This window comes from Lepisosteus platostomus, chromosome 23, assembly GCF_059453375.1.
Source record: "Lepisosteus platostomus isolate fLepPlt1 chromosome 23, fLepPlt1.hap1, whole genome shotgun sequence".
In the NCBI taxonomy this organism is placed as follows: Eukaryota; Metazoa; Chordata; class Actinopteri; order Semionotiformes; family Lepisosteidae; genus Lepisosteus; species Lepisosteus platostomus.
In genome coordinates, this window is record NC_142633.1 from 10,419,591 (window position 1) to 10,443,969 (window position 24,379).

At 39.0% G+C, this 24,379-nt stretch overlaps 1 protein-coding gene across 4 annotated transcripts in view; it reads right to left on the bottom strand.

Annotated features, from left to right (window-relative positions):
* LOC148642018 (ephrin type-B receptor 2) overlaps positions 1-24,379 on the bottom strand; it is a 201,596-nt gene that overhangs the window by 79,546 nt on the left and 97,671 nt on the right. For all 4 annotated transcript variants that reach the window (XM_088616782.1, XM_088616780.1, XM_088616781.1 and 1 more), the window contains exon 3: positions 23,112-23,796. In XM_088616782.1, the coding sequence (XP_088472908.1) occupies positions 23,112-23,796 (685 nt within the window). The remainder of the gene's footprint in view (positions 1-23,111; positions 23,797-24,379) is intronic.

Below are 24,379 nucleotides of genomic sequence, written 5' to 3' on the forward strand. Positions count from 1 at the left end.
GTAACTGCAATCCTTTCACTCTGGTAGGGAGGTAAGAGATTCTCAAAGGGCCAGAATTTAGACTACACAATGCCAAGGATGTGGGCTATAAAATTTGCAGGTTTGAACATAAGCAGTGACGCAATGCAGAGCTGTGTATTTGCAATTAGATTACCCTATTTCCTAAGTGGTTCAAATAATTGTACTAATAAAATGGTACAATAAAAAGTGTTTGGATTTAACATGCAAATTGAATATCCTAACAGGGTGAAAAATGCTCTCATGATACTTTCAGAGTAATTTGAAAAAAATTAAGTTGCACGTCCCTCACTGTTAGTATAGACACAAAACAGATGAAAGCTGCTTACCAGCTTCTTACTACTATCATTATGAAATGTGGCTTGTGTTAGGTTATGATCCTCTCGAGTGCTGAAGGGTGTAGTAGCACACTTGCACAGTAGCAAGCAAAATTAAACAAGGTTATATTACAACAAACGTAAATGTTCAACTGATCAGAGAGGACCTTCTCTGTGAGTTCTCTATTGGACATTAGAGATGCCCTAGCCTCACATCAGGGACAAGTGACTGACCACTGAGCACTTCCTGTCCTCCAAAAGGAAAGTCCCTTACAGCTACAGCATTTATGCAATACATTAGAAACAAGGGCATTAGCAATTCCTATTTGCATCAACAGGATGCAAGCAGAGAGTTTTGACATTTAACTGTCAAGCCAAACCAGTAATATTCTGTCACTCTGACATTATCCTCCTCTAGTGCATCGGCCCTGTCTGGCTGCAACTGAGGTGCACAATACATTGACTTCAGAAGCATCTAAAAAACTCTTACAGCCAACCTAAACTGTCTAAATGGCATCACTACTTGTTTACCTACTGTCAATATATATTCTGCATGGAATGTTTTGACACACAACATTTGGATTTGTCTCCTTTTATGTTAATACTGTCCTGGTGTCAGTTGTCTGTGGTACAATTCTCTGGGGATATTTTAGCTAGCCTTTGTTTGTCTTGTGGCTGGCAGTTTAACGTTATTTATTCATTTAGAATGTTGTAAATCTTAATGGGATGTCAGCTCCACCTGGTACACAGTATCTGATATCACCCTTTGCATTTTAAGCAATGCAAGGAAATTTCCAATAGCTGGATGACGCGGACATCAAGGTCAGCAGCATGATTCAACGCGTATAGTCTCTGTGCCTAATTTTGAACACACAATTACAGAAGAGAGAGAGGAAATTTCACTTTTTTTTGCTAGAATAGAAAAGTCTGCCCAGGACTTTCAACACTGTGAGGAGGCCAGCTGAATACATAAAGCACTGAATATGAATATGGAAATATAATATTTAAAATAATACTGTCCTATTTGCATGTTCTCATACTACATAACAAAAGTCTGACAACAGTGCATTTTACTGCAGCATAACCACACTTGGGCGCTATGGGATATGTTGTGGGAAAAGGATTTAGAGGACAGATCCCAACCTACTGGCAGTAAATGTCTGCCCGGTGTATGGGTGTGCCTTTCAGTACAAAAGTTCTTAAAACAATGGAGGCACTCCTCTTTCAGACTGACTATTACTACATGCATTAAGTGCATAGACAGAAAATAATAAATCAGAGATTCATGTGCAGCCAAGTGTTAGGAATGTACTACATTAATTAACTGCATTGCAAAAGTGATTTCTTCATGTAGGTGATACAAAAAGAATTTCCATTCTTGTGCCAATAAAATATTGTGCAATCACCCTCCACAAAGTTGGCAGAATGTGTGTGTAGATAGTGAAAGAGGTCATTTTTAGCGTCTTAAAAGATTTGCATTCAAGAATCAAGAATCAATCATCAATACCTATATTTGTAAACCATGTTACAATATCTGTTTTCAAATGTTCGTACCGCTTTTCCAGTTCCGGGCTGTGGTGAAGCTGAAGCCTATCCTGATAAGCAAAACGTGCACAGGACTTCAGTCCATCACAGGGCAGACACAGACACAAGCAAATATACACGCATACAGCACTCTCACACTAGGTCCACTTTTCCCAGAAGCCAATTAACCTGCCAGTAAGGTTTTGGAAGGAAACTGGATCACCTGGATGAAGCCAATGCAAAAAAAGGAAGAACATACAAACTCCATGCAGATAGAAACCCAGGTTCAGAATTGAACCCAGTGTTCCAGCGCTGCAAGGCACCAATACTAACCACTGCAACACCATGTCGCCCAAGTTACAGTATGCGACTGTCAACCCACTGCAATCAATTCTTGACATTACCACCTTCTTGTGTGCCAAAAGCTCATACCAACCTAAGTTCTTTGTTGAGACTGTGATATGGTTTCTGTCCCATCCTAAATAATGAGCACTTTGTCCTAATGTTGCTGCTACCAAATTAAGTAGAAACAGTGCTAGGTATTTCTAATAGAAGATCCCACCTGGAGCTTGTTAAAAATATCAGGACAGGTATTCTTCATTTGTCCAAACCAAAACTCCAATTGTGTACCATGAGTTGCCTTACTCCAACTTCTAAGTGTACCAGCCATCAAAAAAATGAACAATAAAAAAATAAAGCACAATAAGAAGTCTGGCATAAAAACATGTTATACATTTATAATTGCATTACAGTGCTGGGGAAATTGTGAAAGTTTACAACTGATAAAAAAGCACTCAAAACAGTCTAGGTTAAAAAATCTCTTCATTAAAGATCAGCCAGAGTCAACTACTTTTGTGGGTACAAATTTGGGAAGTGTCCTATAGCCATGCAAAATGAAAATATTAAGAACATACAGTTTGAACCATCACAACACTGGCGTTAAACATTCTTCCAGAATCCTACATTCTCCATGTCATTTTTAAGTGCACCATGAACATCTGACACCAGCACAATAAGAATGGCTGTATTATCTCAGAGGGTGCCGAGTTAACCAACCTGTGCAACATTGCTTGGAAAGGATCGCCTTACAAAAGAAAAAAAAACAAAGAAATGGGGTAGAAAAACTCCAAATTGTGCTATCTCTTCCTGAAGAGCGAGAAAAATAAAGTAACATAAGAGGACTGAAAATCCAAAAGCCACGCCCGTTGAGCAGCAAATGCAAATGTTTACTGACCACAGACAAAACTGGTAGAGACTTCTAGAAAGATTGGAAAATGGATGAACCCAGTTTCCCAGGGGTAACATTCAGAGCTTTACATACTGAAGAAACTCATTATTAAATAACATCTCTGCACAACAGAACATTTTTGTGAACATTAATGATAAAAAAAACCTGAAATAAATGTTCTCCTTATTTTTGAGAAAATGTGCAAACACAGAAATGCCATCAGTAACCTCAAACTGTTGCATATAATCTAAAAATCATGGCTTTCTCTAAGAGGCTAAGAATTTAACTTTGTGCCAAATACATAACATCATGAAGGCTAAAGAGAAAAAAAGAGTCTACCAGCAGTGTGTGTGTGGGGAGGGGGACCATCAGAGACAGTATTGCTCGATCTGAAACATTAGCCGTCTTTTTTTGCTTTAAGAAACGTCTTCAATTTTCAATGGGTTCATTTTCTTGGCAAAACCTTTTGTAACAGTTTGGAAAACGCATTGAAACATACAGCATATTACATTAATAAAAAAAGAAAAAAAATGCTGAAGTCTTTTTTTTTTATTTCCTTTACAAAACTACAAGGCTACTTTCTTGAAAGGAATGCCAGCTCAAGGGTAAAATGGCTGGCAACCCTGGTGAGCTAAAATGTTGCCACACAATGTCAGCTGGCACTGACTTGAAATAAAATTGTTCTGTTTTGTGGCCAGCACCCCCCTATCCTCAACTCCCTTCCCTCCTCATTTCCAAAAGCGCTTCCTAACGACCTCAACACAGACGACTGCCCTGAATGGACCACAATGCACTGCACCAGTCACAACACGTCAGCAGCACAAAGACATCAATATGCTTTTCATCCAGTCTTTATTGCAAACAGCGGTAGGTGGTAAATAGCCCTGGTTGTGGCAGTCTGGTGCATGAAATACCTTATTTATGCAGTCTGGGTCCTGATTGCAGTTTTCACTAGCAGTCTCTCTCCCTCTCACATACCTCTCACATTAGCTTTGTAGAACACATCAGTGCAGCACATTAGCAGGAGTTTTTTGTGTGTGCATATTTCACTTTTTTTCTTATAACGATCAATCTGTCTGCCTGACAATCATTCAGTTAATTTATACATTTCTTTTGAATGTATTTTAAGATTAGTGAGCATATGTTTATAATAAAAAAAACCAGAGCAGACAGACCGCAGTGGTTTCTACACTGTAAGTAGATACAAGGTTGGGTCTATTAAGCTCTCCTGTGCCAGTTAAATGCATTACAGCCTTCTGCATTTATAGTGTTCGCCCACTTATGGCATTAACTGTGAATTTAGCAAATGGGGAACTAAGAGAGAATACAGTCAGATGGAATCTATGTGAAATTGATAGGTTACATTATTAACAGTCAGAGAAAAAACTTTAAAGGGCTACTAAAGTGATATATAGCTATGCTTTAAAAGCCAGGTTACTGGTATGGAATAAGAAGAAAAGAAATGTAGCAAAAAGGGGCATATTTTGTCAAAGCTAACCCGACAAACATTCAAAATACATTCAAAAGCATTAGAAATACAACACAGAGATCAAAAAGGCAACTGCTAATTGAAACTCTTAAAATTGATTCACATTTGTTTATCTGCAACAGCTAAAAGAACTTTTTATCACAGGAGGTAAAAGACAAGTCAGATGCAAACAAACTAAAGCATTAAGGATACAAAAGGCTGAGTACTACTTACTTAAGGCAAATGGATTCAGTACCAGTAATGTATACTCAACCTTTTAACAGTGCATAGAATTGACAGGGAGATTTCTGCCAGTGCTTCAATGCAAAACTTGAGCTAGGAAACACACTGAACAAGCAAATGCATATTTTAGGTTTGAAAGCCCTGGTTGCATTAAGGATCCTGCATATTTTTTACAAGAATGTGTCCCCTTAATTGGTCCCTGACATGAGGTAGCCATATTAATTATGAGGAATATTTAAAGATAAAACAATAATCAAACTTAGTGTTTTCTTCAACTGACTTTAACTTTGTTTGTCTGTTTTCCTAAACCCTGTTCCAAGTGCGCCCCATTCAGCACACACTTGTTGATGTGTGATAGAGTGCTGTTTTTGTGAGATGATGAGAACACAATGAAAATCCGGCAGATACCCTGCAGTGCATCTGGATGAGAATAACACATTCCCACTGTAGAAGCTGAATCTCACAACCGCACCCTTCTTTATTGAAGCGTTAACCCCGAGGAACAGCAACCCTGCCTTCAAGTTCATTGGATACTGCGAGTGGACGAGTGTGTCTGTGCCAAGCTGCCAGAACACATGCCAGCACAGATCTGGACATGGTGCAGGAGGAGCAAGGGTTGAGCCCTTAGAAGATGGTCATCTGCCCCTCATCACCTAGCCACTGACCTGTAAAATACCAACGTCTTGTACAGCTGCCACTGGGGAGCAATGCCAAAGCAAATTATATGCACCCCCTGACAAGCCATATCCATCTTCCCTCTCTCTCATCATCACTATCGGAATAGACAGCTCTCAAAGCTCCTTGCAGGCAGAGTGACCTGTATTTTCACTACAGCTATGGAGAGTGTAATCTGGTGCACAACAAAAGGTAGTTCCCTGAGGGGTAAACGATCTGTTTCTGACGTCATGGACAAAGTACTCTAGATCATGCATACAGAAACAATTCTCACAATAAACAAGTGCACAGGAAAATCGTTATGCATTAAAGAAACTCAAAGAGTGAGCTCCTGTAATGTTTTAAAATAAACAGATGAAGATGTTGACCTTAAAAGTGTGACAGCATGAATAGGATAGTTTATTAAAAGAAATAAGCCTAGCATACTATCGAAGGCTGCATGGAAGTTTCCCTCCCTAAAGTATTTTTTACTATCTGAAATTAGTCTCTCTTGAAAATACTGCAAAACCCACAGAATTTTACAGGTAGCCACTCAACACAAAAAAATACCGCTACAGGAAAGCATCCATCCATCCAGTTGCTAACCACTTCTTCCGGTTCAGGGTTGCAGGGAAGCCGAAGCCTATTCCAAGGCAGGGTACAGACAGAATGCCAGACAAAGCTGGACAGAATGCCAGTCCTTTGCAAGGCAGACACTCAGACAGGGCCAATTTACCCCCAAAAACAATTAACCTACCGGCCCATGTATAGTACTGTGCATGTCTCCTAGAGCCGAACAGCTTTTCTTTTGTCACACGTTTCACTGTAGGGGGGCCTGTCAGTGTCTCCCATTCTATACCTTGTTTCCCTAACGCCCTTCCAGGTATTTTACATTCATCACACACTTGTTGATTTGGGAAGTACAAAATTACAGAAAAACAAAAACACATATGAAAATGTTAAATTACAAGATGGCTCAGAGATGGGAAGCCACTGTTGTCATTAAACACCTTGACTCTGTTTCATGTCTTGTAAAATAAATAAACAAAAAGTGATTAAGGCTGTGCATATCACTCGCAGTCAATGAATGGGTGTTGAACTGTGAAGACAAGACAGCAAGTCAATTTTGGATTATTTATTACTGTATATGGAAACATTGCTGCAGTGGCAATAACAGGATGGGAATCCGAGTGACTGTTTCAGCATCAGGGTTTGTGTGGTGCAAGTGTGAGTATGTAAGCACACATCTGTCAGCTTTCGTCAGCAGGTGGTTGTTTGTACATGTATGTCATAATAAGCCAGGTACTTTAGCTAATTGTGCTTTGACTTCAAAGCCCGTTTTAGAAATGCAGAATTTACTGATAGGCTAAACACAAGGCACTGCTATCTGCAAACAAACCTTACTTTAATGAACACCCAAATAGTGAACATCTGTTTTCATACAGAAAAAAAATGATTTTCTGAGTTTTTCTTTTCTTTTGAAGGGAATTAATACTCTGCCTAGCAGAGTAATTTATTCATTAATTTATTCAGTTTTTGTTTTACTTTGGTCTATTTCCTTTTTTTTTACTTCAGGCAGAAGATTTATGAGCCTCATCCATTTAGAAAATGACATATCTTTTGCTAATGGATGTCATTTTGGGATATCAATAAAAGGTTAGGGCTTTTGTCTTCTATACAGAGGCAGACAGAGCTGAAAAACCTCTGTTCTTCAAATAGCCAAGACTTACATTTAATAATATCAGCCTGATATCATGATTAAGATGGTAACGCCTGTGCACTAGATTTTCATTTTTCAGTGGTATACTTCACTTAAGAGCTATGCAGTAATTCATATTAAATAAATATCCTAATTATACACGTTCCTTGCTACAGTATATGGCTAAAAATATATTGATTAGTTACTGTATATATTGATTCCTAAGGCTCTAGAGTTAGTGATTCAATAAAATAGGTACCAATACAAACAGGTTCATCGGAGAGTTCAGAGATAAGCAATGCCAACATTATTTAAACTACAGTATGTGCATGATGTGACAGAATCAGTGATAACAGTTTGTCAGGTTATGAAGCAAGAGATTCACAATTAACTGTTGTACAGGTTTGAGGAAGCAAGCAAGTCGGCTACAAAATAATCTCGAGGGTATGCCATGTTAAAAAAAGACTAAAGGAAGGAAAGGGTCATAGAACTCAATGGAGAGTTCCAGCCAAGAGAGACTGAGAGACTGCTTTACTGAAGCCTCCGGTCAGGTGATACTGTCTGCCTGCAGGCAGGAGCCTGATGAACTAGCAGGGAATTCCCAGCAGCTCCTGATTAGCTCTGCGCTGGTGAAAAACATGTCAACGAGCACAAGATACTGTACCTGGTTCTTATCAAGGAAGAGATTTCAATGTAATATATGAGCAAATCCATGGTGGACAGCTTCTGATGGGCAGGGATTATGCTTTAATCCTGGTTTTGGGAGGACGGCAGGCTTGGGATGGTGGGTGTGACAGGGAATTGAATTGCCCTTTTCTGAACTGTGTAGGAGGGTTGTGATAACACTGCTAATGGTCTTACTAAAGTCTTTACCTGACAATAAAGCATCTAGCAGATAATGTGGTAAATCAAAGTATTTATCTAAAGTCTTGGTAAGAAGCAAAAAGAGTAGTGAAATGCCTACAGTAAAATGTCTTAACCAATGCTTAAGATATGGCATAATTCATAATTTACAAGTGCCTTGTAGGAGCTTGCAAAGCAGAAGGAATACTTCATTCCTAACTACAAAGTACAAGCAGAATAAAGCAATGCAAAGCACACTGAAGGTTTGTACACCATATATTGTACACCATAGTAAAAGGCAGCAAAGCAAATACATAGTCTGCCCAAAGAAAAACATGAAAAGACTGCAAAATTACTGGCCAAAGCCATTGTGAAAATGTAGAAATGCGATATAATCTCTTTTGTCATATAGATTACTATTACATGACAATTTCTCAATAGACTCAATTTATTAATGCAAAAATAGTTTCTAAATGTGCTGTATTTCTTGCATAATGCACAATTACATACAGTAAATTAGAATTTTACATGTTCAGGTAGGGAGCTGCATCAGCATGCACAGGCCTTTTGCCAAAAATGTTTTGTTTCCTTACCTTTCAGCATGGAATAAACCTTTACCTGTTCCTTTGCAAATTCCAGTTTTAGCCTTTCTAAGAGGCTCCCAAAGGCTAGAAGCAATTCTGTTATATCTACTGCCATTAACTGGGCTGCAAACAGGGGTACCCCAGACAAAGCCAGACACTTTACAATGTTTCAGTTAAGCAAGGAATAATATTTTACTATCTGCTTTAAGAGTACTTGTTCTGCTTTCATTACTCCCTTAGTAAAGTGGATCTGTAAATTAATATTTATATAAATCCAAATGGAAGATTATCCTGACATTTAAATGATGTGTATAGCAATACAGACACTATTTCCAGTTGATTTTTTTTTCCGCATCATGGCATTGAAATTAATGAAAACACTGATGGTCATCTTATAGAAAGGTAATTAATGTGCGCTTCATGGTGGTTGCTTAGGAACAGAATGCCGAGGCCCAGAGCATTGTGTTGTGCACAGTACATTCTGAGAACGATTCATTAGAACACATTGTTTTCAACCAATAAAATGGCTGGGAATGGGCTTGAATGGGAACAAAAAGATTCAAGCTTTCAACAAGACTCTGCACTCCGGAGTATATTAATAAAGAAGACTAGAAGTCCAATGGAAGTGATTTTTATGAGTGCTGGGGTAGGTGAACATCAAATCAAAAATTCTCTGTAATATGTTAATTTATACTCATCTGCTGTGCTCATTGAGTAATCTGCCAGAGTAAACAAGGATTAATCCTCTCAGGAATGCATCTGTGTGATATGAAGCCAATGATAAAACCACCTAATCTTCCTGTCAGAAGATTTGAAATTGAGCACACAGTTTACACTTATACATCTCTGGTTGATTTTCTGGTTGGTTCATGTTCTTACAGGTCTTGCATTAACAATATGGTTGTTACCCTTAATTTTCCATATATGAAATGTGTAAAAGTAATGGTGGTTAACCCAGATCCCTGAGAGTGGAGGTCCAACAGCTTCAGGACAAATAATTATATTAAATAGGCAAATAAGAGATCAAGTGGATCACAAACCACAGGATAATTCCGCCTTCGAGGACTACCGCTGCTTATAAACATACATTATTCAATTACAGAACACATACTAACCTCTCTAAACATAAGAAACAGATATATTCATCAGTGATTAAAGAACTGACATGTAGCCTGCATTTTCCCATAAATGTTTAGTATTAAAAGAGACAACCCAAAAACACATACCACCTTCCAGCCTTGAAACACAGTTAACCTGCATTAAATGTCTTGGCTGAATGAGCTACAAAAATCCTCCATTTTGTCCTGCATATAATGTCTGCTATTGGATTAAAATAAACATCCACTGTGTTTGTCTAAGAGTCATCTGTATCAGAGTGTTGTTCCTCTAGTACCTGAGCAGTTTGAAACCCCCACTGGCTTTAGATGCAGAGTACATGTCTTTTTAAGAGAAAGGGGCTAAAAGAGTAGGGTGGTGTTATTAGCGCACCATGTCACTGAGCTATGAAGCATCCATTTCTGACAAACCAACGCTGTAGGGAACGTTCCCTCTCTCTCTTTTCTTACTCTCTCCCGTTTAATCTTTAAACACCTATCTTTATTGAGAAAAAAGTCACCAAGAAAGAGATCTTTGTTGGAGGAAAGGCCCCTTATTTTAGATTCCATTACAATATCTGCAATATGTTTACTACAGGCAGACATGCCACTCCCTGCCCACTCATTTTCTTTTCTGCACCAGGAACCACGTCTTCCTCTTGCTTTGCAAAAAGACACGGCACCTTATCATATTCCTAATCATTTTCTTCTTGCAAAAGTCCTGCTTCTACAATCACATGAAATAAAAAAAGCTAATGTTCTTATAATTATGTCACCCCATTGATTCATGCTGACAGAAGGGTTTCACACAAAGATAATGATTAATACTGATAATTGTCTTTGGATTAGCTTTCTATTACAAAAGATTCCCAACAACGAAGCAACACGCATACAAAAAGTGCATTCTATTTTCTCAGCTTCAAAGCAAGGCTTTGTAATCCAGGGAAATATATTCCCAGTTTATTTCTAAAATGATACAGTATGTGATGTGACTTTGCTTGGACTTTTAACCCCTTCGGTGTTCAACTGGAGGCTGTTGGAAAAGAAACCACTCATCTTAATAGGATTTTCCAGACCACACATGTTTCAGATGACACTGGCACCGTCAGTAATCTTGAGAAACTTAAAATCCTGGCTTTATGTCCCAGGGTTATCTCTTTAATATTATGTTTATAGGCTCAGCGATTTAAGGTGACTAAAGATGGTATTATAAAAGCTGACAGCACAGACAAACCAAGAAAAATAACAACCCCCTCCATTAAGACCATGTAAAACTGTCTCACAGTCTTCAATGACCAAATGACACTTGTTTTATGGTGATTACAAACAATTGGCATGATTTCATATGCATGCTTTCCTTTTATAGTGTCTTAAAAAAGTTAAGTATTTAGAACTGTGCACATTTTTCACATTCTATTGCTTTAAAGCATGCATACACTATAAAGAAGTGATTAATTTTGTTTATAGAACATACAACTTACTTCACATATTCAAAGTAAAAAAAGAAATACACAAATATATAACATGAAAGATACTCATACTGTACTTTTTGCTATGCAAACCTAAATAAAATCTGGTGCATAAAATTACCATTACAAACAACTCAAGCTGTGTGGCTTCTGTGTGTGTGCAATAATATTGTACACAATTTCAGAATAAATACACCTACCCTCAGTCAGGTAGTGAATTTCAATCAAGGGTTCAACAAAGGAGCTTTCAAAACAAAGTTGCTAAAGGTGCAAATCAGTAGAAGTGAATGAAAACATTTCAAAGACCCCTCATATCTCTCTGCACATGGTGAAGTTGATCCTTAAGAAGCACATACTGTTGGCACTGTCTAGATCAGGCTGTATCTCCAAACTGAGAAGCTGGGCAAAGAGGAATGAAATGCTATTATGAGGCCAAAAGCACTTTTAAAAAAATTATAGAGGATACTCCACACCTAACTGATACTGAAAACATGTTGCAAAAGGTTTTGTGATCAGACAGGGCAAAGGTGGAACATTTTGGTCTAAATGCAAAGTATTATATCTAATGCAAACTTAAAGTGCATCACTCACTCAAACCATCCCAACTGGTGGCATCATTATGTTTAAGTTCTCCTTTTCACCAGCGCAGAGAGGTTAGTTTGTCAAGACTGCTGAGAACCTAGATGAAGTATTGGAATGAAAAACTATTTCAGACCTTAACTGGAACACAAAATAACCTTTCAGTTGGAGAATGACCCCAAAACTCAAGGCCACATATACAATGACTAAAATGAAGAAGGTGAATGCCCTCAAAGTGGCCCTTTGAAAGGCCTAACGTGAATCCTATTGAGCATCTGCTGAAAGATTTGAAAACTGCTGTCCATAGGGTATCCCCTGCCGTCTGCCAAGAGGAATGAACAAAAGCTGCATCAAGCTGCACAATCTGCCACAGGTGTGTGAGTGGGGAGGGAGACTTACTGCACCCAAAAAAATCTGAGGCGGCAATTGGTTGCATGCTTGCTTCACGGGTCTGAATACATATGCAATAAACAAATGTGATTCTTTTCTCTTTAGCTTATGCTGACTTTTACTTTAACCTATCCTACCCTTTCAAGTCTTCAGTTTTAGCATCCAAATGAAATTTAAAAAAAGAAGAATTAAAACGTGTATGCATCATTTTGCAAATTCACAAAATGGGACACTGTAGGAAGGGTCAGGATGCTTTTGCAAGGCACTGTATGTGTGGAGTACATGATACACACAAGTGGATCGTCCATTTCCATTCAAGCTTCACTGCTACCTTAACCTCTTCACACTTGAGTAACTCACCCCACACCTTACCTGCTGTGAGAGCTGACAGGCAGGCACTAACAAGATTCACTAGCCAGTACTGTCAGCCCTTCACATCACACACAATGCAAAACGTACTCTGGACAGCGCTGCAGCTTGCTGCCTAAGGCTGGGCTCCCATTAGCACAGCCTTTTTAAATATATACTGCACACATCAATAATAGACACATACTGTAGGGCAATAGCCTCCTGTTTACAAAGACCAAAATTATTTTGAATTCTTTCCCGTGTGTCACAGACTATGATAAACAAGTGAGCGGCCTAAAAATAATTGCTGTATAAAAACAGGTTTTACACGATCCGCTGTGATGTGAGACTATGCAGAGACCCCAGAGGAGCCACCATCACCGCTGATCCCCCAAAGGTGCTGAAAGAAGCCTTGATTCGGAGGTTTACCTAATCTCTTGAAAAATGAACAGCAAACAACACATAAATAAGGATAAACATGAAAGGGTAGGCTTTCCTTCCCCGGCACTCCACGGAGAGCAGCAGGTTTAATCAGATGTGCCCTCTTTCTGACAAGAAGCAAAACCCAGATCTCATCTGCCTCAGAAGCTTCAAAGACACCCTGGTCTCCAGCCTGAAATTTCCACAGGGAGCTTTTTCCAGCCAACTACCCCGTCAACACTTTCAAAGTTTACTCCAATATTTCACTGGAAATGCAAGTGACAATAAGATGAAGCATAGAAGGTGAAGGTGGAAAATTCCGAAGGTATGATAATGCTTTAGAATGCGTGTCCTAGCATAGTGAATTCTCACAAGAGAGCAAGCACAAGCCTTCCCTTTTATTCACATATGGTGCAGCTTATCCAGACAATGGAGAGTCCTGGACTGTGTTGCTTGTGGATGATAAGCAGCACAGATCATAATGTTGGTGCCTGACAGAGAGAACACAGGTGAAGGTGTGAACTCTAACCTGGTGCATTTGAAATAGGTTTAAAAAGTGGTTTGGGGGAGGTGTGGACAGAGCTCTTTAGTTGCAGTATACCTGGAAGATTGTGGATTCAAATACCAGATGGGACACTGATGTGCTAAGCATCAGCAAGGTACTTCATTCACATTGCTTCAGTGAAATGGAAAGCTGTATAAATGGATACAAACATATATCGCTTTGGATAAGTGTTTCCCATTTCTGTAATTTCTGTAAAAAGAAAAAGATTTCTGCATTGCATGAGGGGCATTTTCGTTCAGCAGTATTGGGAAGCTACACCAAATTCAACTTAAAATCAAATTTCCATCAAGTCCAATTTAAAAACGTTACATCAAATTTTGCGAAGAAGCCTGGAAGCCCAGTTTGTGCAAGAAAATAAATCATTAAGGACATACTGTAGGAGTTATTACCAACAAGACAAGGCTATGCAACCCATTCAACACATTAACCTGTTTGTAGATAAATAGTCTGTGACTCTCATCCAAGGCAGATCGGCTAAGTAGTTTCTTTAGACTCCCAAAACCTTTTTTGTGTGTAAAATGTGCCTCAGGGTCTCATTTATAAATGCAGTTACCCTTAGCATCTAGAGAGCTAATGATACATGCACATTTTGATGGGTAAGAATTAATTTCCAAAACTCCTGGAAGTACCATACTGCACATATTTCATTTTTTAACAGTGAGATGACAAGAGCTCATTGAGGGTTGCCCTCTATGAATAACAAAATCCAGGCCTGATAGATAGCCAAACCACACTGTGTCCAGATATACCGCGAGCAAAGCCAAATGCGGCCCACTCATTATTTTGCCTCAAATTATGATGTTCAACTTTAGCAAAGCACTCCCTATCGCAAGCCATGAACAGCCAAAGCCCTGTGCATTTATATTAACCAGCAAGGTTGTGTTTCACAGCCCAGTGTCAGATAGCACAGAGTGACAGTTGTTTTAATTCCAGAGAAAAAATGTGGTCTAAGTGGAAGGAGGTGTAAAACCTCTTTATTATGCCTGTGGTAATTATGTCTTGTAACTACAGGCAAAAAGGTTGTATTCTAATTATATATTAATACAGAAGAAAATGGACTGAAGGACAGGCTACTAGGCTTAATGGGATTATACCTGCATGTGTAATTGAAGTGGAGGTGTGGGGAGATGACCTCTCTTTTCCACTGCCCTTGGCGTTCAGCACAAGAACAAATGCAAAGAATGATAAACAGGACTTTGACAGTTTTAAACCTGACTGACAAATGGATGGGACTAAAGGTTCTATTCTTTTTTTAAAGGTTATTACCAAACAAATTTCAGGAAGGAGCATTCACAGGGTATTGTATACTTTCTAGCATTTTAGACACAAATGCATTTGGTTCCTTAGTGACTAATTAAAAGGCATAAATCAAATGTCCCTTTACCAGGTGCTACTTCATATTAAAAGGACCCTAATAATCATAAATTTACACAACAAACTGGGTTACTGTCAATGGATTTTCTGCCTAAGTAATGCTGAAGAACTGTGTAGCATTTCCAAAAATATTTATCTATGATGACAATGTAGTTTAGTCTGCAATACCAGTACTGAAGACTTACTTCCTACAATGTAATGTATGCTGTTGTTAGGCTCCTCAAACCTCCTAATGTGAAGACATATTGATATTGCCCTCCGTAATCCCTTAATTTTTATGAACAGTGCGGTAACACCCTTGAAGGGATCTGCTCATTTTGCTGTCAAAACGCTGGGGAGAATCCTGTATGTGCTCCTGCCCACTGTGCCCCTCCGCAGCCTCTATTAGTCAATTAGTATTTTCATTAAAGCAGCAGCAGTGCTGGGAATAAAAACCATGGAAATAAAAGAGACAATCTGCTTTGTGTTTGCAGAGGATTTCTCTGTGCGGCGCTGATTTCCATCCTTAAACCTCTCCAGACGGGAAGGCATTAATAATTTCGATTCTGTCAGCGTCATTGAGGGAACACAGCCACAATTATTTCCTGGCTGCAGCTCTCCCTCTCTCCCCATGTAATCATGCATGCTGGTACCTAAAACCCACCTTCTCACTCAATCCCTCTAACTCCCTTTATCTATCGCTACATTTTACAATGGGATTACACCTAATCTTTCTCCATTCATCATTTGGCTCCTGGTCTGCCAGTATTGGGCTACTGTATGGCCCTGAAATTTCAAAATCTTATCATCATATGGGATAAGGGAAAACATTTGGGAAATTACCATGTATGTCTCTTGGTTGCTCATTATCTTACTGTAGAGCTGTAGTACACATTATAATGATGCCAGATTTTCAAAAGGAAGAGAGCACTGGTTTATGGAAAACTGAGGCTGCTGCGTTGAGTCAGTTTGGACTAGAACTTTGCCAGTACCCCAGAAGTATTTACATCATATACCATAAAAGAGGTAGGGTAGTGTAATCTGCGTGTTTCTATTATTTGAATTTATTGCTTGTTTGTTACTTTATATGCGGTTCTACACAAATCTCTAATTTACTTTCCTCTGATTGCTATCATCCATGCCAACTATCTATTTCACCATAAATAACATCTGGAAAATGAATAGGGGAAAATGATTTAGAGGATGTATATCAGTGCTCCACATATAAAGCCTGGGTGTAATGCTCAGTCCCTACTACTGTATAACTGACAGTAAAAAAGCTTATTTACAAAGTTGTTTCACATGAAATAATATTAAATCAATAAAACAAGTGGGAAACAGCAACATATCATGTGCCACACATGGTAGATATCATTCTTTCACAAAACATACTGTAACAAGACAGGAAATTCCAGATGATATTTACACTACACTACATTTTCCAAAACACTCTACCTTTGAAGCTTTTAACTCTCACCAAAAGACTTCACTAGTTCTGCTTACAAAAACAGCCTCCTTACCATGAGCCAGATACTTACCACAATATTCTATAAAAATGTCAAACACCTCATTATCCAACAAGCTTTTCTGAAACTTAGATACTGGAGCAATAGAAAGAACTTCAAAACAACGACAAAAAAAAACACATTAGTTGAGGATAAGCTGTAAAAAAGTTTCTGTTCTGCTGGGTTTGAGAGGATAGATTTTTTCGTAGATTCCATGAGACATTCACCTCACAAATTACTTAAATCCATTTTTTGAGGAACCGATCAATAAATCTGAAAATTAAAATTCATTCAAATATCTGGCTGGTCATCTTCTCGACTTCTCGGCATAATCTAAATCTTGTCATTTAACAATTAATTATAAATTATTAGTTACAGATCCACAGAGTTACCCTGTTGTGATATTATTTTGTATCACTGTTTCTTTGCTGTCTATATAACTACAATGTTATACAAAACTACATCATAACGGAAGAGTATTATTTTGTGGGCTTCAGTTTGACTCAACACATTACAAACTGTCTCTGGAAATGGTCCAGAGAAGAGCAACCAGATACATTCCAGGGCTTAGAGGAATGTCCTGCACTGACAGACTGTAAGAGCCGAACCTTTTGAGTGTCAGTCAGGGAAGACTAGTAGGGGAGTTGATCCAAGTGTTCCAAATCCTCAAACCACTAACAAAGTCAACCCAGTGGGCATCTTTCATTCATTGGGAACAGTGAAACATGAACCAGAGGTCACAACTGGAAACTACATGGAACTGCGCTGAATTCTGAGAACAAGGAGGCGGCTCTTTCCACACAAGGCTGTTGGAGCATGGAATAAGCTACTCAGACATATTGACGAAACTGAAACCATTAGCTTCATCCAAGAAGTGGCTGGATGGGATTCTTGGATCAATTAGCTAATAACTACCAAATGGACTAGATGGGTCAAATGCCCTCCTCTTTATTTGTAACCATTCTAATGTTATGTACTGTATTAATAGCCCATCTGACTCGGTGCTGTTTAGTGTGGCTTTAGATGGTGAATGAGACTGACTGAGGGGTGGAGATTGATGCATTCTGAAAAAAGGATGGCAGCATGCCAATGAACATCACTAAATGTTGTTTTTTCGACTTGTCCCTCATCTCTCATTGTTAAACTAAAAATGCGTGAAAGTGTTGCATTTCCACAGGGAGTCTTTCCACATGGGAGATCCAGCACTTGGTTTAATATTTGCAAAGAAGAGACAGGGTGACCCATCCCTCTCATTAATCAAGCCTGCAGTGAATGTAAAAGTTAATTTCTTTTCTTACCATTGCAGCACTTCGCCCTGGTCCCAGATGTGTTTTTTTCTTGAGTGGATTCCAACACTCTTAACACATCAAAAGTGTGGGGCCTGCAAAGCACATCACACCTTTCTTTTCTTCAAGGATTGGTTAGACTCAGTAAGACTTTATTTAGTCTCATGTCAAAGCACATACTCTGTTTTACATTTTATATTAAGCAGTCCTAGCTGTAAAGGACTGGAATCTGTATACTGGAATGTAGTGTGGAACCAGTACATTGTTTGATATCGTCTCACCAAATAGGGTTATGAACCAATTTCTGAGCATGGAGTAGGCTACCTGACTCAAGTATTAAGATTAGGTTTAAATAAACTCTGGTTATTCTTCAGGGGATGGAGTGGAGTGGCCTTTTCTTGATAAAAAAGTAAAAAGTGAAGGGTGATTCACCAAGGTAGGATGAATGAGCTATCAGCTTCCCAGGACCTTATCAAGATAAGCAGTTCCTCTGGGATTCCCTGAGTAGTGGTGCATAACTGGGGTGGGTATACTCAAGAACACTACAAAAAAAGTGGGAGTAAGAGCATGAAAAACAGCTGATGTTTCCTACAAAGCACAGGTTCTCTGGGGGAATGGTTACCATCCCTCCCTTGCTGGTAAGAGTTAACTGATAACTAGCCATCCAAAATTAGAAAGATAAAAAAGCAAAATAAGTTATAGATATAGACCTATATCAGTAACTTTCTCATCCTGATGAGGGATGCAAAAAGCTATAGCTTGCCCTGGATGCCAGTTTATTGTAGACAAAAGTCTGATAAGAATACGAATAATGCAGAATAAGAAGCTAATACTCTGGAGCAATAGCAGTATCAACCAATACACCACCATGCTGTCCATCAATAATTTCAAAATCAAAGCTATACAGTTCCTCAGGCGGGAATGTAAAACATTCTGTTTGATATGGCTGATCATACTAGGCCCTGTGTTCAAACAATGAGATGCTTAAATAGGAACTGCAATGTTTGAAAAATAAAAAGCACATGTATAATGTGCTGCAAGGAAATTCTTATCATTAACCCAGCTTCCATTTCCTAAGGTAAGTGGCTTAGCCTAAAATTTCTAAAGCACATTTTTGATGTTTTCAATGTTAAATTTCCACAATTTAAAATTAGCATTAAAAAGAAGACTTCCATTTGAGACAGAACATTAAAGAAAATATTTGTTTAATTTACTGGGAAAACAGCCTAGAATTCGTAACACAAATAAGCTCAAAATGAGGCAAGCTCAAACAAAACACAATTTTAAGTCTTAATGTAACTGCCAATTGAAGATATTATGATAAGCCCCATTTTATACTTCAAGAAACTCTGGGTTCAAGAAAGTTGAATCAAGAAACCCTGTCAAATGTTTTAATTTACACAGGCATAATTATATGTTTGTCTGGGAAGCATTTTGAAAAATGACATTTTAATATTTTTTTGCATTGCTTTCCTTTGGCTATAATATTGTTAAATTTGCGGTTTTCTCACTGTGTAGTGGCTCATATTGATATACTGATACTGCTATGGTGAGAGCTGATTGAGAGTGCACTGTTAGTAGATTCAAATGCAAATGTAACAGAACTAACAAAACAAGGCAAATGTAGCAGGAGTGAACTAGTACTCACAACCAGTAACACAATGTCATGCATGCTTATGTCAAGGTGAGGTTTGAAAAACACCATGGAATTAGTGCTTATTTCTTCACATAACCAATAACAGCTGGATGACAGGGTTAAATATGAAACAGGCTCGAAGGATGCCTATAAGATAAAGCTGAAACAGTGAGTATCTGGTTTTCCTTATTCTACACTTGCTTTTCATCTATTTGCCATGTCCTCTGCTATATGTCCTAATAAAAGACCACTCTATCCCCAAGAGTCGAGACCCTTACACTTCATTCAACTGCATTTGTTTTAAACCTCTTTCAGATAATGCACCTTACTCATGAAACTTTAACTGCGGCACTATAACAGAGTGTTTATATGTATTCTTTCAAAGCTAGAGCACTTTGCAAACATGACAATGGCATTCACGTTAACATTGTAAAATGCTAAACGACTAAAAAAACATAAATGGTGTTCCAGTAAGACAACTACTGTGGCAAACAAGCACATTTCTGACATGATGATATTTGTGATGAAATCGTGCCATCACCCAATGAAGTGCAAGTCATGCCACTTTTTGTTTTTATTTTAATTTACCACTGTGTGGAAACTGTATTGAATAAAAGAAATAAGAGATTTAACAATGACGTTTTCCCAACACAAAGTCAAAGTCTCTCCTAGTCTATACCACCTGCAGCTTTTTTCATATTGTCACACAAGGTTTCTTTATAGTATTTGTTTAATTTGTGCTTCTGTTACTTTTTCTCTGTTAAAAGCATTAAATACAAACTCCTGTTAGAAAACAAACAAAACCACAAAGAACCTGAAACTACAGTATATAATTTCTAAAGCACAGTTTTGTGCATTGATATGGAAATACACAAAGACTAAATCACAAATGGGGCTCCTGACAGGCTCAACTGGGAGAAATAGTCACTCATCGCACCCTACAGCCCAGACCGTAGCTTTCCAAAAGGCAGATGTCTGAGATACGTCAAGTTTATCCAGTTGAGTGGTCTCTCTCACTTTGCAGGGAGTCAAAAGTCAAATGATGGGCAGGCAGGTCTGGGGAGTATGATTGCAGCACAGGAATAGCAGTTTTTAAAGGGAACTGCAATGCTATTTGTCTATTAAGGGGTTAGAAATAACATGTAAAACCTGCAATTTACATCACAAAGTAGACTTAATTTCCAGGCATGAGCAGTACCATATTCTGTGATTCAGAACGAGGCGACCAAACTTCCAGTAAGGTGAAGCAGCCCTATAAACTCTAAACAAGAGATCTGAATACATCTTTTTTAATCCAATAGAATGATTGCTCTCGACTTTGAGATGGTTTGGCTGATAAGTCAAACTTACTTGTCAACTCTGCATGCAGATTACATTGGAACATTTCTTCAGTGAAATCTTTGCTGCACATCCTGTACTTGTCCTCTCATTTCAGTGACTACTGAGCGGGAAGGACATCTTCACCTGTCACTCTTGCTCATGGTGAGACCAGGGGTTTTTGACAACATGGAGACTCTCCAGTCCTTTCACAAAGTACAGGACTTAGTGCTTAATTTGAAATTCGTAAAACTTTGCAACACCATGAATTAAATTATTTTGATACCGAGATTTAATAACTGGTCTGAGAAATTGGGATTGTAGTTCCCCTTTAATGTTGAAAACAAACGACGATTCCAAAGAGGCTGACTGTACATTACAAACTAGCCAACCTGAAATGTAAAATATCTTAAAAATAATCAAATAATTCAAATTATATGTCCTCTCAAAGCACATAATTGAAAAAGTGAGCTGTGTCAGTTAATGAGAGACGCTGCCCCTTCCTGTTAGGTGTCAGTAACTGTATCGCTCTAAGTGAGCCACCCACTCCTGTCATCACCAAAGGCTTTTCTACTTCACATCCTCCAGAGGAGTGGGAGAAAATCACCGTATAATCATGCCAGTGATTATGAAACGGGATGTTATGTACCAGCCTGACTGAAAAGCAGAACCATTTTAGGACAAAGGTAGGTGTTTCATTCGTCAGTCTTATTAGCAAGAGCACTGTCTCTGAGGCCGTCTGGAGACGGGGAGGGACGGCCTGGTTGCGGCTGGCAGAACAATAACTGCCGTTGTTTTCTGCGGGGCTGCCAGCCGAGCAGCGCACGCAGCCTGCCCGTGTGTTCCTTCCACATACTGTACCTGCCCCTCAAAGCTGTCGAGGCCTGAGCCAGGCATGTCAAAGCAGCTCCTGGAGCTTTTCAGAAGAAAGGAACACTCTCAAATCCAACATGTGGGGCTCGGACATTACTGGAATTACAAAAGAGTGCTGAAGGGGAGAGCCCGAATTTATTCTGACACATTTGTTGCCTATTGTAACCTGTACACTGGGTATCAGTATTTGGATATGCATTTCTTTTAATTTCCCCTCAGGCACAATGACATCAACCAGCTTGTTTTAGCACAATGTACCAAGGGAAGCCTATTTGTCTGAGCTCTATGAAAAAAGGCCCTCGTCCAGCTCCTATCTGAGAACAGAGCTCTTTGCTTTAGGCGGTGTGTGTAAGAGAATACTTTGATTCCAACCAGAAGGGCCTATTGAAAGTCATTAGCCTGGAGAGCTTCCACACTAGAAAACAAAGTCTCATACCAGGCTAAAGTGACACCCAGCTTGTTTCTGTATTACCAAGAATATAGTACATTTTTAGCACATATATTAAAAAAAAAGTATGACTTTTCCGACTATCAAAAACAGAAGAGTCTCTGATTTTTCTCAAGGGCGTCTATCTGATACACACCTGAAAAAAAGATGGACCTGGTATGCTTTATTCTAAATGTTTTTACAGAATAATAAGGGTCTTTGTTATATCATGAGCTGACATTATGCTTCTCAACATAGGAAAAAAGTTTCTTTTCAAGTTGGAATCGAAGAAGAGTGTACAATTACATCTCTACACTGTAGAATATGATATGTAATAAATTATTGTACAATGGCAAAAAATAAAAGCTTGCAGCTATTATGGTATCGTGTGATCAACTGCCAAAAACTAAGAGGTCAAACACCGTAAATTATTAAGTAAATTTAATCTCATAGAATGCTTTCAAAGATCTTACCATTATGAATACTTAGTTATTTAAAGACAACATTGAGGTAATGTCTACTCAAAATACCTGTAATCTTCAACAAAAGGAAATTATAGAATAATTTTTTTCATATATATAGCAGAAGAAAAAGGCTTTCCATGTGCTGTAAGTGGAGGAATTTCAAGCATCATATTAAGTGCTGGCCTGACTATGAAGATCACCGCATAAGGTCATATCGCCACCTGCCACATGTCTCTGTTCCTGGTCCAGTGCGTTACAGTCTCTACACACTTTCACACAAATTGTCTGTTTAATATTAAATCTCATAGTTTGCATATAAAGTGTATCAAGAGCCTAACATGAGTCTGACATAGTAAAAGCTGCAAACAAAGGATGAAGGATGAGTTCAGCTCGAGGGTCTTTAACCCATAAGAGAGTCCTCATGTTCTCCATCACAGTGAAATCTAATCTGAAGCTTATTAGCAAACATCTTCACTTTCAGACTTGTTCCTTAATGTTTGAAATTGAGTTACAAAATTAATAGATGCCATAAAAAACGTATTTGGCTGAGGCTAGGCGATAAATGTTGTCACTTTCAAAGGAAGCACAGATTCACTTTGCATCAAGAAGAAAATAGGGCTTGTTAGCAAAGGACTAAAATAATCTTTAAGAACGATCTTAAAATTATTCTACTTCTGATTTGGTAATAAGCAAAATTAGATCAATTGCTCAAACCTGGCAATAACTGATTTTAAATTATTTGTGGACCTCTATAAATACAGTCAATACGACTCAGCTTTCACATCTTTCACAAGAGGTAGTCCTTACCTTTGCACACTGTGCCGTTCTCCACAGCCTCATGCCCAGCCTTGCACATACACTTCCCGATGGGCACCATCCACTCGCCATCACCATTGCAGTAGAGCTTGATGGGAACATCCACTTCCTCTGCGTTGGGCACACAGGTCCCCCGCGCTGTCACCAGGGAGGTGCTCTCGGCACCAGAAAGAGTCTCTTGGAAGATGGCCCCGTTCTGGATGACCCGGGGACATTTGCGGTAGAAGACCTTGACGGCGATCAGAGACATACAGCCCCCATAGTCCTGGAAGGCCAGGTAGAAGCCATTGCGCGAGACGGGCCCAAAACTCCTCACCTCCGTATTGATCTTCATCACTCGGCCCCCCAGATCCACCTGGGAGAAGCTCTCATCTGCCGCAATAGTGTCCACCTTGATCCATGGGTTCTCCATCCAGGCAGGTGACGACTTGCTGACCGAGTCCGTGTCGGACTCATAGTAGTAGAGGTTGAAAGTCTCTTTGCAGGAGCCCGGCACATTGGGGATGCTGCTGCAGTCACGCACCGAGAACTTCATCTCGACGTGGATGCGCTGGGCGCCCCGCCGCCTAATGTACTTGGTGCGCACCCAGTTGTTCTGGTTAGTCTCGAAGACGTTGCACACCTGGTAGGTGCGGATGGTGTTCATGTTCTCATCATAGCCACTGACCTCCTCCCACTGTGGAGCAAATAAAGACGAACAAGTGAGTGAAGAGATCGGGCCTTTCAAACAGAAGTGCTTAGCTGTGTTCATACCTCTCATGTTTTCTGGAACCAGTTTCGTGCTCTTGGAACCTCTTTTCCTGGAATGTTTTTTGCAGTTCTTAAGCTCGTAAGGATTCTGGATTTTGAAATCCAAAGAAGGCTAAGACGTGAGCTGTTCCATTAATAAGCTATTTTCCCAAAACCTTATTACAAGGAATGTTAGGTAAGAAATGATAAGGAAAATTAATTTGGCAGCTTTATTTTGGCATCAATGTGGCTTGCCTTAATTTCCCTAAAGACTAAAACACTCAGCATCTGTGCAACCCAGCACTGGAAGCACTCAGCTAAAACTACACACACTAGGCTTTCAGATGGCTCACAGTGTGAACTGCATTCGGTTGGCTTGTTTTCCAAGTATACAAAGTTTTTGCATTGTTTTCATTAAAGCAAAGCTGTTTTTAGTAAAGTAGTAAAAAAAGAATGCTTCATGTGCTGTGTAAGATACAGTAGAGGTCCTTATTTTCTAATCTAGTATAGTGCCTTTGATATTACAAGTA